The 17,754-nt window shown below is 37.7% G+C and overlaps 1 protein-coding gene across 4 annotated transcripts in view; it reads left to right on the top strand.

The window, feature by feature from the left end:
- The window catches only part of ACYP2 (acylphosphatase 2), a 199,741-nt gene that overhangs the window by 100,522 nt on the left and 81,465 nt on the right, over positions 1-17,754 (top strand). Inside the window, exon 4 of one of the 4 annotated variants that reach the window (XM_036926036.2) lies at positions 3,520-3,828. The exons of the other annotated variants lie outside the window; for them this stretch is intronic. Coding sequence (XP_036781931.2) covers positions 3,520-3,682 — 163 coding nt within the window. The 3' untranslated portion in view covers positions 3,683-3,828. Of the gene's footprint in view, positions 1-3,519; positions 3,829-17,754 lie in introns of those variants that run through there. 4 annotated transcript variants of the gene reach the window in all.

Here is a 17,754-nt window from a genome sequence, read left to right as displayed (position 1 = left end):
CTGGAATATATGTTTCTGGCTTCAGTGGCTTAAGCTGCAAAATAAGGTTCCTTTCACCTTTGATGTGTAATCCAGATATAGCACTTTATTTTAGTAATACTAGAAAGAGCAGATAAATCTGTGTTCTCTTTGAGGTAAATGGGCTTTGTACCATTTTATTTTTCTTGGTAAAGTCGTTGCTCTTAATCTGGCATCCTATATTTGTGTTCTTTTCTCTTCCTTTGGCCAGCTGGAGAGCAAGTGCCACTGACATGGTCCAAAGAATATATTCTTTTCACCCTTAGAGCAAGGATGAAATAGTTGAGTGGAGCTCCCCATCCCTCCCCCAAATGCCTGTAAGCAAGCCATGAAAAGCATTTTTTAATTAAGTCAATTCAGTTATTATGGGTTAAATTCATTTTTAATTTAGGCATATTGTGGGAAACTATAATATATGCCAAGCTGACCCCTATACAAATTTCCATGGAAATAACAATCTTTTAACACAGTGTATCCTCGGAATGTTCTAAAATCTCTAGCTATTTTAAGTGTGATACTGAGCTGAATAAAGAAACCTAAAATAATGTATTTGAAGTATGTACTTGGGTGCCCAGGAGGTAGGCTTAACTTGAAAAAATCCACTGAAAACATTCAGGGTGCAATAACTCTGGTCTTTCACTCAAGCTTCTTTAATTAAAACCTCTGATATTGTTGTATTTTCTCTATCTGAACTCAAACAGTGGAAGAGATTGCAAATCCTCTGTGGGATAGAAATTTATCTGACAGGGGAAGTGGGGATAGTCATATTCTTTTCTTGAGTGAGCAAATAAAGTTCTTGTTCAAAAGAGGAACTGTATTCCCATAGTACCAGATTTAGTCATCAAATGTGTTGCTATTAAGAGAATGAAAATATTTCAGATGGAATATTAGCATATGAAGATACCAGCTATGTATTTACAACAAGCCTAGTGAAAGTGCAGATGCTATGACTCTACTGCATGCTTGGGGAAGGTAACAGCTGGTCTGCTGTATTCATCACATTTGGGTTAATCTGCACAAACCCATGCCCGCCACTGCATGTGTGTCAGCCACAGCGTGGTCACAGTCGATTACAACACAGCATCAAACAAGGTGGAAACCACCAACTTGGTAAACAGAATATCCTTCCAGAATTTAATAATCCTGAGGTGATCTGGCCCATCACTGCTGTCCTATGAAACAACTGCAGGCTTGTCTTACACATTTTGCACTGGTGGTGGTATGATTATTGATTTCCTCCATTAAAATAGAAAATACAATTCTATTTGACAGAATAATTGGCACTCCAGTTAAAATGTACAATCTGATGTTAGCATCCTTCTTCGGTAAATTCCTGTATTAACAATTTGTAACCCTTTCATATACATCCTTTCTCACCATTCTAAGAATTTGCTTGATATGAATTTATGTATTTCCAGTTGATCATTTTTCTTTTGACTTATGGAATTTTTTGACTATGTAGATACAATAAAAAAGAAACGAAAGAAGAATAAAGGGAAAAAAATTCTCCTTCTGATGAGAACTCTTTACTCTCCTAACAACTTTACTTTAGATCATACAGCAGTGTTAGCTGCAGTCATCATGTTGTACACTGCATCCCTAGAGCTTGCTTATTTTATAACTGGAAGTTTCTACCTTTTGGCCATCATCCTCCAACTCCCCTCCCCTCCCCACCCAACCAAACTCCGGTAATCACGATGATCTCTTTTTCTGTGAGTTAGGTCTTTTTTCTTTTTGATTCCACATATTAGTGAGATCATGCCTTGTTTTCCTCTGTCTGGCTTCACTTAGCTTAATGTCTTCAAGGTTAATCAATGTTGTACATGGTAGGATTTCCTCATTTTTTATGGCTGAAGAGTATTTCATTGTATACACACACACAATGAAATACATACAATATACAAGTATATATATAATACATATATATATACACTTTATTCATTTATTCATTGATGGACACTTAGGTTGTTTTTAAGTCTTGGCTGTTAAAAGTAATACTGCTATGAACCTGAGGGTACAGGTATCTTTTCAAGTTAGTGTTCTTATTACCTTTGGAAATATTCCCAGAAGTGGAATTGCTGGATAATATGGTGGTTCTATTTTTACTTTTTTGAAGATCTTCCATACTGTTTTCCATAATGGCTATACCAATTTATAGCCCCACCAACAGTGCAGAAGGGTTCCCTTTTCCTCTGCATCCATACCAGCATTTGTTATCCCTTGTCTTTTTGACAGTAGTCATTTCTAACAGGTATAGGATGTTATCTTATTGTAGTTTTGATTTGCCTTTCCCTAATGATTAGTGATGTTGAGCATCTTTTCATTAACCTTTTGGCCTTTCTTGTATCTTATTTGGAGAAATGTCTATTCAGGTCCTTTGTCCATTTTTAAAACTGTTTATTATTATTTTGCTACTGAGTTGTATGAGTTATTTATGTTTTGGATATTAACCCCTGATCAGATACAAGGTTTGCAATTTGTTTTTTCCCATTCCATAAGTTGTCTTTCACTTTGGTGACGGTTTATTTATTTGCAGCAGCTTTTTAGTTTGATGTAGTCCCATTTGTTTATTTTTGTTTTTCTTTGTGCTTTAGGTGTCATATCCAAAAAAATCATTACCAATACCCATGTCAAGGAGTTTTGTTACTATGTTTTCTTCTAGGAGTTTCAGTTTCAGGTCTTACATTTAAGTCTTTAATCTATTTCAAGTTAATTTTATGAGTCATGGAAGATATGGTTCCAGTTTCATTTTTTTACCTATGAATATCCAGTTATCCCATCAACATCTATTGAAGAGATTGTCTTTTCTCTATTGAATATTCTTGGCTCCTTTGTCAAATATAGTTGACCATATATGCTTGGATTTATTTCTGGACTCTGTTCCACTGGTCTATTTGTTTTTATGTCAGTGCCATACTGTCTTGATGACTATAGGTTTATACATAGCTTGAAACCAGGACAGTGTGATATGAGGCTCTCTTCAGCTGTTCAGGGTCTTGTGTGGTCCCATATAAATTTTAGGAGTGGTTTTCCTACTTCTGTAAAAAATGCCATTGGAATCTTGATAGGGATTGCATTGAATCTATAGATGGCTTTTGGTAGTACTGACATTTTAACAATACTAATTTTTCCAATCTATGCACATGGGATGTCTATCCATTATTTGTGTCTTCAGTTTCTTTCATCAGTGTCTTGTAGTTTTCAGTATAGGGATCTTTCCGCTCCTTAAATTTATTCTTAAGTATTTTATTGTCTTTGATACTATTGTAAATGGGATTGACTTGATTTCTTAGAAATTTTGTTGTTAGTGTATAGAATTGTTACTGATTTTTTGTATGTTAATTTTATATCCTGAAATTTTACTGAAATCATTTAGACCAATTTGTGTTTTTTTGTTGTTGAGTCCTTAGAATTTTCTATATAAAATCATGCCATCTGAAAACAATTTTACTTCTTCATTTTCAATTCTGATGCCTTTTCTTTCCTGATTGCCCTGGCTAGGACCTCCAGTACTGCACTGAAGGGGAATGCGGAGAGTGGGCACCTTGTCTTGTTCCTGATCTTGGAGGAAAAGCTTTCACCTCTCATCATTAAATGTGATGTTAGCTCTGGGCTTGTCACCCATGGCTTTTATCATGTCAACATATGTTCCTTCTATGCCTAATTTGTCAAGAATTTTTGTCATGAATGATGTTGAACATGTAGATTAATTTTTTTTCATGTAGTTGTATTTATCAATCTTTTCCTTTAATTCTCCAGATTTTAAATAATAATGAGTCCTTACTCCAAAGTAATAAATTCTCCCTTGCATTCTTCTAGTATTTTTATGATTTTTTTAGAATTTAAATCTTTGCTCCTTTGGAATTTACCTAGTGTGCAGTATGAAGCAGGAACCTAACTTATTTAACAATGCCTCTCTAGTTGTCCAGAGACAATTTTTGAATTGTCTAGCTTTTCCTCACTGATTTCAGATACTGTATTTATCATTCACCAAACTCTGTATGCATTGGAGTCTATTTCTAGATTTCCTGTTCTATTCCATTAATTCATCTGTCTATTCTTATGTCAGAACTATATTTTTTATTATTGTAGCTTTATATTATTCTATAAGTAGTGTTGGTAATAGTTCCCCTCATTTTTGTTTTTTGGAAGTTTCTTTGAAGTTCTTGGGGAGTTTTGCTTTTATTCTTGTTTTTTTAGTATACTTTAGAATTTGCTTATCTAAGTTAATCTCCCTACCCCTTCCTCAATTTTTGCCCTTGTTATTGTAATGATAATAAATTTCTAAATTAGCTTAGGAAGAACTGACAACTTAATGAGACTGAGACTTCCTATCTAAAAACTTGGTATGCCATTCCCTTTGTATAAGTCTTTATATCCTTCAGGAATACTTTCAAATTATATTCTTATACATTTCTAAAGTTTTCTTAGACTTTAAAAAACCCTTTGCTATTGTAAATGGAGTCTTCTCCCATTTCATCCTCTAACTTGCTATGTTCATTTATCTGAAATTTATTGATATCTAGTAATTCTGTATCATGCTACCTTACTAAAGTTTCTTAGTATTTGTAGTAACTTTTCTAGTTGTATATCTCAGTCCATAACAGTAACAAATTGTGATCGTTTTATTTCCTTCTCTAAGTTTCTTTACTTTTGGTTTCTATCTCTTAGTAATTGTATCATTTAACATCCAGTAGTGTTCGGTAATAGTGGTGACAGGTCAGTATCCTTTGTTCCTGACTTCAGTAGGAATGCCTTTATTGTTGCCCCAGTAAGCACAGTGGTCACTTTGGGACCAAGGTATATTTTATCAAGTTAAGAAGGTATCCAACTATTTCTATTTTATTAAGTTTAAGCCATTTTCTAAATAATAAAGCCCCCAATATTTATATTATTATTCTAAATAATAATAAAGTGTATCTGCAGCCTCCCTAGCATGATAGGATCAAAGTTCTAAAGGGAAATAAGACCTTTAGTCTTTCTAGCCTGCCATCCTTCCATTATGAGTAGCAAATTCCAACCACAGGGAGATTACAGTTCCCTCCATAAATCCCAAACTTAGATTAGAAAACAAGCTGGAACTAAAAATCACTGTCTCTTAGGTCTCATACCAGTGTTCTTTTTGGTATACAAAGCTAAGATTGGAAATTTCTCTTACGACTGTTTTTCTCTTCCATTGTGCTTTCTCCTTGAGATATCCCCATTTTATCCTTCTCTTTCCATCACATTTCTGGGACCTCACATGTACTACTTGGCTGAGCATTCTCCCCCAAGCCTGCCATTGCAAGGAGCCAAGTTTATCAAAGATTTCTAGACAGTGACATAATCCCTTCCCTACCCAAAAAGATCTCAGTTATTTGGCCTTCCTGAACAAAGCACATTGTCTTTCAAATGCTGCTGTTACTTCTGGAATTAAATCACAAAGCTTGTTGGAGCCATTTGAATACCTGCAAATATGTTTCAGTTGTGACAGTACCTTTAGCCAAGTGATTTGAACCAACAGTAGATGTATCATAAATGCCACTGTATCTTCATGTGTGGGTGGTATTCAGATCTTTAAATAAATTAGATCATAATATGTTTACAATTTTTAAAGAAAAAAACAATTACATATTTTTAATATAGTAATTCTGACTTTGTACTTATCCTTTGTATCATAACTTTCATTAATAAATGCCAAAATTAGTGTTTTATAAGCTAAGAAAATTTGTGTACAAGTGGGAAAAACATGAGCCATTTGGAAAATTATTTTGATTAATCATTTTCTATTGTAAAACTAATGATAGAATTTCTATCTATACACATTTATCAGACTTGAGTTAGACTTTGGTTTGAATCCTTCCTTTAGCACTGCCTTGCTGACTGGTTAGACATTAAGTAGCATAATCTCAACTGACTCCTGCTTCCTCATCTGCAAAGTAAGAACAGGAATACCTTATGAAGTTGCATGAGAATTAAGAGAATAATGCACATAAAATGCTTAGCACACTGGTACCATGATGTAGTATAACAAAGAGAGCTATTAGTACATGCTCTTACTAAGGGGTGTAATAAAGCCTGTTGTTTTTAATTTATATGAGTTTGAAGATTAAGGAGCAATAAAATATCACAGTTTTAACTCAGTTGATCTGTAATTGCAGGACAGCTCATTTATCCACATATCCTCCTTTCTGAGACTTAGAGCTAAGGTACTTGTAAGGATTTGCTGGAGACTCTGCTCTGGCTCTTCTTTCTTAGGTATTATTTGGGCAGCCATGCCAATTAACACTTACTTAAAACCTCAATCCTAAAAATATGTTGTTAACTTTTTAATTAGGTTTCATTAGCCAATTATTATTTATTGACCATCTGATAAGTAAATAAAAAGTATTACAAAATACTAATATGATTCATATTCTATCCATTTAGAGCTGTGAAGGACTTAGGCATCATTTTTTAATACATTCATTAGGTAATTTTGGAGTGTATATTTTGTGCTAGACATAAAATATGTATCCCTAGGGATAAGTAGATAAAAAGATAAATCCCTACTCTGAAGAAGCTTATAGTCTAGTATGATGTCTACAAAGGAGCTTAAAAGCCACCTTTTACAATAATATAAGACTTACTTGATATTCCTAAACATCAGGTGGGAGACATAATCTTATGTGGTCCCATAGCACCTTATGCTTGCGCTTATTTTAGCATTTCTCACATTGTACATTGTCTCCTATGCTGGAGTATGGGTTGCTTGAGGACAGGGACTGTATTTTTACTCATCACAGAATAAAAAGAAATAAAACATGGTAAATAACTTAAAATTGATTGACAAAGACAGATATAAGCTACTAACATAAAGAACTAACTTCAATATAAACTTGTATGAAATAAATGCTACAAAATGTATCCTATGGAAGGTATGAGGTTTTGGAGGTTGGTTAGAGATGATGGCATTTGAATTGAATTTAGGAGCAGTGGTAGGATTTCTGTTGTTAAGGAGATGGAGAAGAGAATCCAAGATCATAGAACATCATGAGCAAAGGTACAGAGGCAAGACAGTGCATTAGTTGCTTGAGAAATAGGAGTCCCATATGAGTGTACTCTCAAGAATATTAGGCAGGGGCTTGGTTCTTGCTGACCCTGAATGCAATAGTAAGGTGTTTGGACTTATGCAGGCAGTGGTGTGTCAACAAGGATATTTGTGCAGAAGATGAAATATCACTTGACAATGTCTGTTGCATTTCTATATACTAACAATGAACTAGCAGAAGGAAAAATTCAAGAGTACAATTCCATTTACAATTGCATCAAAAATAATAAAATACCTAGGAATAAACCAAACCAAGGAGGTGAAAGATGTATTCAGAAAACTATAAGACACTGGTGAAAGAAATTGAAGGTGACACAAATAAATGGAAATCTATTTCATGCTCATGGACAGGAAGAATTAATATTGTCAAAATGGCCATCCTGCTCGAAGCAATTTATAGGTTCAGTGCAATCCTGCAATCCCTATCAAAATACCAATGGCATTTTTCAATGAACTACTGCAAATACTCCTTAAATTTATGTGGAACCACAAAAGATCCTGAATAGCCAAAGCAATCCTGAGAAAGAAGAGCAAACCTGGGTATATCACACTCCCTGATTTCAAACTATACTACAAAGCTGCAGTGACTAAAACAGTATGATACTGGCATAAGCACAGACCCATAAATCAATAGAAATCCCAAATATAGATCCACACATATATGGTCAATTAATACATGACAAAGGACCCATGAATACACAATGGGGAAAAGACAGTCTCTCCAATAAATGGTGTAGGAAAAACTGGACAGCTTCATGTAAAAGAATGAAATTGGATCACTGTCTTAAACCATACACAAAAGTAAACTCTACATGAATTAAAGACCTAAATGTAAGACAGGAAACCATAACACTCTTAGAAGAAAACAGACAAGAATCTCATGAATATCTGCATGAGAAATTTCTTTTTGGATATGTCTCTCCAGCAAGGGGAATAAAATGAACAATGAACAAGTGGGACTATTAAACTAAAAAGCTTCAGCACAACAAAGGAAACCCTCAACAAAACAAAAAAGCATCCTACAGTATGAGAGAATATATTTGCAAATGATATATCTGATGGGTCTAATATCCAAATATATAAAGGACTCATACAACTCAACACCAAAAACAAAAAACAAATAATCCAATTAAAAACTGGGCAGAGGACCTGACAGATTTTTTTTCCAAAGAAGACTTACAGATGACCAACAGACACATAAAAAAAATGCTTGACATCACTCATCATTAGGGAAATGCAATCAGAACAACAGTGTGGTATCACCTCACACCAGTCAGAATGGCAGCTATCCAAAAGACAAGAAATAACAAGTGTTGACAAGGATGTGGAGAAAAGGGAAGTCTCCTACACTTTGGTGGGAATGTAAATTGGTCCAGCCACTATGGAAAACAATATGGAGATTCCTCCAAAAAACTAAAAATAGAAATGCCAGATGACTCAGCAACTCCACTTCTGAAAATTTATCCAAAGAAAACAAAATCACTAATTTGAAAATATATACACACACCTATGTTCATTGCAGCATTATTTACAATAGCAAAGATATGGAAGCAACCTGTGTCCATTGATAGATGAATGAATAAAGAAGATGTGGTACATATACACAATGGAATATTACTCTGCCATAAAAAGAATGAAATTTTGCCATTTGCAACAACATGGATGGATTTAAAGGGTATCATGCTAAGTGAAATAAGCCGGGCAGAGAAAGACAAATACCATATGATTTCATCAGAGAAAGACAAATACCATATGATTTCATTTACATGTGGATTCTAAAAAACAAAGAAGAAATAGACTCAAATTTAGACAACAGACTGGTTACTTTAGAGAAGGAGATTGGGGCAGGATGAAATAGCTGATGGGAATAAAGAGTACAAACTGCAAATTGTAAAATAAGTTAGACATAGGAATGGAAGTACAGCATAGAGACTTTAACCAATAATATAATATCTTGGTATGATATTGAGGTAACGACACCTATTGTGGCAAGCATCTAGTAGTATATATAATTATCAAGTCACTATGTTGTACATCTGAAACCAATATATCAACCTTACTGCAGTTAAAAAAAAAGACACTTGAGCACTTTGTCAATAGTGTGAAGGATGGGAAGAGAAAATCACATTCAGGAAGGGCAGTCCGGAGATTTCCAGTATGGCAGACCAAAGATGTTGAAGTGGAAATAGATGTGGAAAAGAAGAGAACAAATCTGGAAATATTGCAAATGGACATGCCAGACCCTGATCTGGAGTAAGGGTTGGAGATTCCAATGTAAGTCCTTTTCTTAAAGGTGATGGTAGAAACTCTGGCTGTGGCTAAGGTCACCCAGGAAGAGTACAGTGAGAGCAAGCAAGGGTTAGGCCACAGAACCATGTGCAAAGCTTATAATTTAAGGGGAAGATAAATCTTCAGATTTAGAATAAATGATGTTTCAAACCTGTTGTTAAAAAGATGAGGAAAACTATGTCTTTGGAATTAAGTGGTTTGCCTACAGTTCATGGCAGAGTTCCCTGAAACCCAGATGTCCCTCTTGTAACTCAGTGCACTATTAGTTTAATATTCTAGACTCTAGTTTAATGCTAAATTTAATAATCCCATCTACCATCTTTCTTATCCTCATTAATCTTGGTAAGACAGACTAAACTTGAATTTAGGATACCTTTACATAAGTCAAAGTGTCCTATATCTCTTACGCACTTAGGAACCAATAGCAAAGAGAAAATTTTACCATTGGAAAATACAGGGCAAGCCATCCATATGGATGCCATTTAAAATTACAATGTGTGATGTAAATTGATAGCAGGAATTATAAAAGGCCTAATTAAATTTACCTTATGTTTCAAAGGCAGTAAGTTAATTTTATACATTATTAAATGTTTTCATATCCTTTATGTAAAAAATGTTGAATATCCTTGTATATTCAACACTAAATTATCCTTACTATCCCTAAATACCTTGCTATGTACAGAAATGAAAAGATTTTGCTCAAATAAGCCAAACCAAATGATTTTATTACCACTTTACAGAAGATTTTGTTTCTATTAATATTCATTCTTCTATGACATGTGCCGAAAGTGTGACTTGAAAATCTGTTTTAGCTCTTAATTATCAAGTGAAATATTTATACCTCAAAGGGGGAGGCCTGAAAAGAAAGGATGTGAAACTTTAATACAGATCATCTTACAAAGCACATATTTGATGGGGCCAATCCTTAGAATAGCATCATTCTTGCTGAAACATGAAACTAAATAATAGGTGGATTTTGTCATTTTTTTGGTTAGAAGAACTAAACTTTGAAGATGAACCATCACAATCCATGATTAACGAACTGTTTACAACTAAAAAACTCTGATAAAGGTCAATTGACAAAATGAGTTGGAGCACTATAAATAGAAGTTGATGGCCCATACATAAAAAATTGAACACCTTTATTCTTTGAAAATGGATTTTAGCTATTTTAATGTGGTATAGTAAGTGATCCTATTAGAACTCTCATAAATGGACTCACAGCCTACTCAAAAAAGATTTGAAACATACAGCCAGCCAATCATTTTCTAGCATGGAGGTTCCAGGAAAATAATGGGTTCTTTTTTGTTTGTTTTAGTCCATGTTTTTATTTTTGCTTTCTTTGGGTTTCCAATTTTTGTTCTTCTTAAACACACTTTTATTACAGTGTAATATACATATAGTAAAGTGTGTTTCTCAAGTGTACAACTCAGTGAAGTTTCACAAATTGAATATACCCATGTATCCTGATCAAGTCACAGAACATCTCTGGCCCTTCGGAATCCACCATCACATTCCCTTCCAGTCAGTCCGTATCCTTACCCTGCACACCACCACCAAAAAAAAAACAACTGTTGAGCAGCAATTATGGTTTTCTGATGTCTCTAACATCTTACAAGTAGAGACACTAACTGGTTTTGTTCAGAATATCTTTTCAAGTATATCTGTGAATTGCCTTAGAAGACAGAGATAGTGTTTCCCTCCAGAGAAAGGGTAGGTTTGTTTACAGTCTTGAAAAAAAGAGAGATCATGTCTCTTACAGAGCAGGTTTACTTACTTTTCAGTGTAATAAAGATAATGTTTCCCTTCACAGCAAAGGGCAGGCGTGCTTACTCCCCGTTATAAAAGACTGTTTCCCTAAACTGAGAGTTCTTACCCTGTAATGCAACCCACTGTGTGCAGGCATCACCTGGCTTTGATTATGTTGAAGAATTAGGAATCAGGGCTCAGGAAGTTGGTGCCAATACTAACACTGTCTATTGTGCTGCAAGGTCCTTTGTATCTCACTCAGCATCCATTAATTAGGCAAGCTAATGTTAGTTTGTGTATTTTTTGCAGGTTATTTTTCCATGAGACAACAATTTCCAATCTTAAGACTCTGACAAAACCAAGTTATTCAAATTATATTTCTAAAGATAGTTTTAACAGAAACAAGTTGATAACTTATGAAAATTCACAATAAACTATATTGTACAGGAAAGAGATTTGTTTCCAAAAGTCCCAAATTAACAGCCAAAGAAAATCTATACAGTTGAGTCTTCGCAGTAAGCAGAAACAGAGAAAGTAATAGGACTTTGCTAAATGCTAGTGAAATTAAGGGCACATTATTAATCTCCCCAAGTTTCACTGTTTTTCTTTAAAGACCCCCCTTCTCTAGACAGCGTAGTTAACGCTTCAGCCACCTCTAATTCCCCCACCCCCATCCTGAGAAAGGTATTTGTCTTCCCATCACCACTGACAGAGTAAATATTCTTCCCATGCAGGATCTCGGTTAACCCAGTCTTAATTTTAGGCCCTTGGCTCATTTCTGTCTCTGGCCTTTTGTTCAGTTTTCCCCACCTTAGGCACCCACCGTGATCTTCCTAGTTCTCCTATCCATTCTGAACTAGAAAACATTTTTCATCCCCATCTAGATGTTTTCCTTTAAAACTTCAAGGCCTTGCTAAGCAGAGGAGGCAATGTAAGAGTTCTGGAAGTCTCCTTGACAGGACAACCTCTCTGCCTCTGGAATGATAAAGGAAGCCAAGTTAACTCAAAGCCTTCTTGTGCAGATGTTTCTGAGCTACCGCTTTAGGAAGGGCGATGAGAGCTACGCGATAGGGAGGCAGATGAGAGAGAAGGGAAAGTGTACACCCACCCTGGCACTTCTGGCACTTCATCATATTCAGGATGAGGAATGGAGGCAAATAAAAGTACCTAAATTTTATATAAAAAGCCTGGCATGTGGCAAGGAGACCATGATTATCCTTTCCATATGGATAGGGTATAACTTGTCACCTTAGTCACTTGCCTGACAGTCACCAGGTTCTTTAGTGATGGTAACGATAGTGTGAGGTCTTTTCAGGGAGGAATAGAAAGGTCTTTTGTGGACTGGCAGGCAACCTGGGTCCACCACCAGTTCTGCAGATCCCCATTTGGCAAAAGCCAGAAAATGTTGCTGACAGTGGTCTAGAAAATGTTCATCCAGAAGGCAGCAGCCCAAGGGGGTGGGCACAGCCAGTAGCAGGCAGCAGCCGGTGACCAGAGGAGCAGGAAGAGCAACGGAATTGCACAAATCACATAGACCAAGTGGCCCACTGCTACTCTCCCTTGACTTTATTCATGTCTAGCAATTGTCCACAGGCCACATGCAGAGCAGAGTGAGTAAAATAAGCTCCTACATACAGCTAGAAATCCAGGTGATAGTAACCACACCAGAGGTCCTGGGAACAAAAGGGTCCAAGCAGTGCTGATAAAGGGAGTGCTACCCACAACATTGGTTGGCTTAGAAGAATGTGAGCCACTGCCATGCAGCATGTATGTTAATGCAGAACAGCCAGAAGACCGTGTGCAAGTGGAGCAGCATAGCCATGAGGTCTCAGTCTTGAAGGTGAGAGAACAATGTACAGAGGAGGGAGAGTGCAGAAAGATCAGCACAAAAAAAGTAAAAGGCATACTCAGCGCTGTTGCCAACACACAGGTCTGACAGGAGTGGGTAGGGGACCTTGTGCAGAAGTATTCCCAAGGCAAATGTTCACTGGATTGGAGCCCAGAGGGCCAGGGTATCTCCTCTGGCAAAGTCTAGCTCTCTGGGCTCCTTCATACCATAGGTAGTACTGCAGTGGATTTAGCCAGAGGTCCTCTTTGATGATCTCAGCAATTCTGTCAGACTCTGGAAACCAGGCGAAGAAGTTGCACATAAAGTCTTGGTTCCCATTAACGAAGGACTGTGGTTCCTGGTCCCAGTGCCATATAATAGGAGTAGAAGGAGACACCATTTGGCTGGAGGATCCGACCTCATATTCCTTGTTAATCAGATTGTTTCTGATTATCATATATGGGTTTCTTTGAAAGAAGAACTTGAACTTCAACATCCTAGGGTGTCTGACCTCCTTCACATCCAAATTACTTATGTACCTGACATCTCTGCATCTCAGCCTTCAATCAGGGTGAACAGGCATGGGTGGTTCTGAAAGGCCATGACCCAAAAGCCTGAGACTCTGAATGCTGCAGCTCCTCTGCTCTTGGTAGTATCGAGGCATCTGCCCAAATCTGCGCTCTAACTGGAGGAAGGCCCTGTCAGCCTGAGCATTCACCGTGTCCAGTTCCAGCTGGACAGGCTCCAGGGCGTTCATGCGGCGATCCACATGCAGGGGTGGGGTCCTGCCTCGCCCTTCACCTCATTCACTATCTGTTTTCCATCATCCCTTCTGTTTCTTCACCTACCATTTTCTCCACCACCACTTCAGCCGTCTCCTCATCGTCCACTGCTACTGAGAAAAAAGTACACCTTTAAGTCGGCTTCCTTGGCCTTTGTGCCATGTTCCCTCGGACACCGTACCTTGTGCCAGAAGTTTCTAAGACCTTCTCCCTGCAGGGCGGTGTGACTCCTCATGCTGGAAGCCATTTTTCAGGCTGCAGTGTGTTGCCACAAGCAGAGGCTGCTTCCAGGCCCTTTGTGGGTGGCAGGGCCTCTTCCTGCCCCTCTCTGGCTGATACGTGACTGTGACCCATGGTGACTAGAATCTGGGCCATATGGGCACTGTCCGTGGGGGCTGGGGTGCAGCCCCTCCTCTGGAAGCTGGGGCAGTGGGAGTGTAAAGTCTGCAGGCTGCCCCCACCGTCTCTGCCATCACTGTGTCACCTTGGTTTCCTCTAGGACCTTCTGGTACTGGTGTGGGTCCGGGCCTCCCAGGGCATGCATGGGAGCAGTGACGTGGGTCTGGGGCAGATGGAACCTCCTGAGCCCATCCAGGATGCTCACGCCGGTACTGGCCTGACCAGTGGTAGCTCAGCATCTCCTTTCCTCATGAGGAGGAGCTCCCGCCGCACACCTTCAGTCTCGCGATACTCTCTTCACTCTTGTGACACCCAGTCCTCAGTGTCACAAAAATCTGTTCTGTGGAGCCTGCTTTCCTTTTTATTTTTGCTATTCTGGTGGATGACAGGGTGGTCTTAATTTGCCTTTAGCTAATGCCTATTGAATTGAGAACCTTTTTTTGATGTTTGATATCCTCTTTTTGTGGAGCGACTGAGTTCTCCCCTCATTTTTCTGTTGGGTATTCTGTATTTTCCATATTGATTTGTAGGAGCCCTTTATCCATGTTAGATATAAGTCCTTTTTCAGTTATGTGTATTGCAAATGTCTTTTCCCTCTGTGAATTGCTCTTTCACTATCTTAATGATGTCCTTTGATGAACTAAAGTTTAAAATCTCAATGTATTACAATTTATTTTTCCCTTTAGATACATGCTTTTTGAGCCCTCTGAAAGAAATCTTGCCTCTAGATGATTTTCACATATCAGCAATCCTTCTGGAATTGGTTTTATGAATGGTGTTGTAGCAATCAAGATTCATTTTTTTTTCATATGAATATCTATTTGACCAAGCAATATTTATTGAAAAGACCATCCCCATGCATAGGTTTTTAAATGTTTCTATCAAAAGTGGCATGTTATTGGCCAGAGCTAGTCACTTGGCCTTGCCTAGCTCCAAGAGGTCAGGCAAGTGTCATCCTTTCCTGACCCTGGCGGGAGAAGGAAACTGGAAATACTGTGAGCGTTCTATTACTCATCTCAGAGTGTAACTAGAGACTCAGTGTGTAAAAGACCAGTAGAGATAGGCCAAGGAAAGAGAAAAGGCAATGATAAATATGAGGAGAAATTAGTGAAAAACAATAAAGAGTAGCAACCAGTGATTAACAATAAAAAATCAGTTAACAATATTTGGAAAGAAAAATACGTCACAGTACTGATTTAAAAAAATGTAAGAGAGCATGTTGGACAGCATTGTGCTGATACATTTTTTTATATTACTTCATAGAAATATAAAACTGATCAACACTAACTGAAATGCCAGAGAAACACAGATAGACATAGAAAAAAATAAACTGAATCACGAATTTGAAAAAAATATTTCCACAAAATAGCAATGAGGCTCAAATGGTTTTGAGACAAATGCTACCATGAAACTTTTAAGGAACACATAATCTATTTTATTTTATTTATTTTTTATTGAAGGGTAGTTGACACACAGTATTAGATTAGTTTCAGGTGTACAACACAGTGATTCAACATTTATATACATGATAATTCTAGCTACCAGCCATCACCATACAAAGTTGTTACAATATTTTGACTATATTCCTTATGCTATACATTACATCCCGGTTACTTATTTATTTTACAATTGGAAGTCTGTACTTTTTTTTCTTTTTTTTTTTTTGAGAGGGCATCTCTCATATTTATTGATCAAATGGTTGTTAACAACAATAAAATTCTGTATAGGGGGGTCAATGCTCAATGCACAATCATTAATCCACCCCAAGCCTAATTTTCGTCAGTCTCCAATCTTCTGAGGCATAACAAACAAGTTCTTACATGGAGAACAAATTCTTACATAGTGAATAAGTTACATGGTGAACAGTACAAGGGCAGTCATCACAGAAACTTTCAGTTTTGATCATGCATCACATAATCTATTTTTTATACTTACTAAACAGTCAACAAATATTTATGTTGCACCCGTAGTGTGCCTGGCACTGCTTTAGGCCCTTTGGATATATTGGTGAACAGAACAAAGATCTTTTCCCTATTAGAGTCTCAAGTAGAGGGGAGACAAGATAAATGATAACAACAAGTAAACAGTAAAACATTAGAAGGTGGTAAGTGCTATGGAAAAAAAAGTTGAGTAACAGAATTGAGAGTTAGGGAGTTAGAATTGAGAGTTCTGAGGTTAGGGAGTGAGAAGCCAATTATAGTTTTAAAAAGGGTTGTCAGAGGAAGCCTCACTGTAAAGGTAAAATTTCGGCAAAGATTCAAAGAAGATGAGGAAGTTAGCTAAGTGGTTATTTTAGAGAAGAGCATTCTAGGAAGAGAGAAGAGCTAAACAGAGGCCCTAAGACACAAATACCTACAGTGCTGAAGGAATAACAAGGACGCCAGTGTTACTAGAGCAGAGTAAATGAGAGGCCAGATCAATAGAGTCTTATATTGTAAAAGGTTTGGCTTCTATTCTTAGTGAAATAGGAAGCCACTACAGGATTTTGAACAGAGGACTCAAAGTCTGACTTATTTTGCATGAAGAACTCTGGCTCCTGGGTGAAGAATAGACTGTGTGGGGGCAATAGCAGACATAGGGAGATCTTTTAGGAGGCTATCAAAGTAATCCAGATCAAATATATTTCTCAGACCAGGCAGCAGCAATGGAGGTGGATGGTGGATATAGTGCGATGGTAGAGTCAATGTGATTTCATGATCAATTGGGCATGGGTTATAAGAGAAAGAGAAGTCAAGGATGATTCTATATCTGAAGAGAGCAGATGGTGGGATGGAGTTGCCAGAAGCATAGGTGGGAAATGTTGTGATGGAGCAGATCTTTTCAGGAAAATCAGAAGTTTACTTCTAGACATGTTAAGTTTGAGATGACTGTTGGACAACAGAGTTGAGATGCTCCTAGGCATGAATTTGGAGCTCAGGAGAGTTGTGGGATTGGGGATATGTATCTCAGAATAATGAGCATACATGATACTTAGAGCCAGAGGGCTGAGTGAAGTCATAAAGGGTGTGAATATTGATAGACTGAGCCCTAAGCCCTCCAAAATTACAAGGTCAGGGAGAAGAAGAACCAGCAAAGGAGATGAAATAGAGTCTAGTGATGTAGGAGGGAATCCGAGAATATGCAATGTGCTGGAAAATAAGTGTGTAAAGCAAAGTATTCAACTGTGTGATGTGGTGCTGATAGGTCAGGTAAAATGAGGCTTGAGATTTTGACATTGGATTTTACAATAAAATAGTCACTGGTGACTTGAGCACTTTCAGTGAAGTGGTGTCATTGGAATAGGTTTTAAAAGGGATTAGAGGTCAGAGGCGGAGCCAACATGGAGGCGTGAGTAGGACAGTGGGAATCTCCTCCCAAAAACATATATACTTTTGAAAATACAACAAACACAACTAGCCCTAAAAGAGAGACCAGAAGACGCAGGACAGTGGCCAGACTGCAGCTACACCAGCGAGAACCCAGCGCCTCGCGAAGGGGGTAAGATACAAGCCCCGGCCCTGCGGGACGCGAGCGCCCCTCCCCCCAGCTCCCGGCGGGAGAACAATAGGCAGAGCGGGAGGGAGACGGAGCCCAGGACTGCCGAACACCCAGCCCCAGCCATCCGGGCCAGAGCGCAGACA

Source organism: Manis pentadactyla, chromosome 2, assembly GCF_030020395.1.
Source record: "Manis pentadactyla isolate mManPen7 chromosome 2, mManPen7.hap1, whole genome shotgun sequence".
Classification (NCBI taxonomy): domain Eukaryota; kingdom Metazoa; phylum Chordata; class Mammalia; order Pholidota; family Manidae; genus Manis; species Manis pentadactyla.
The sequence above is the reverse complement of the archived record's forward strand: the minus strand, read 5'-3'. Positions and strand labels throughout refer to the sequence as shown.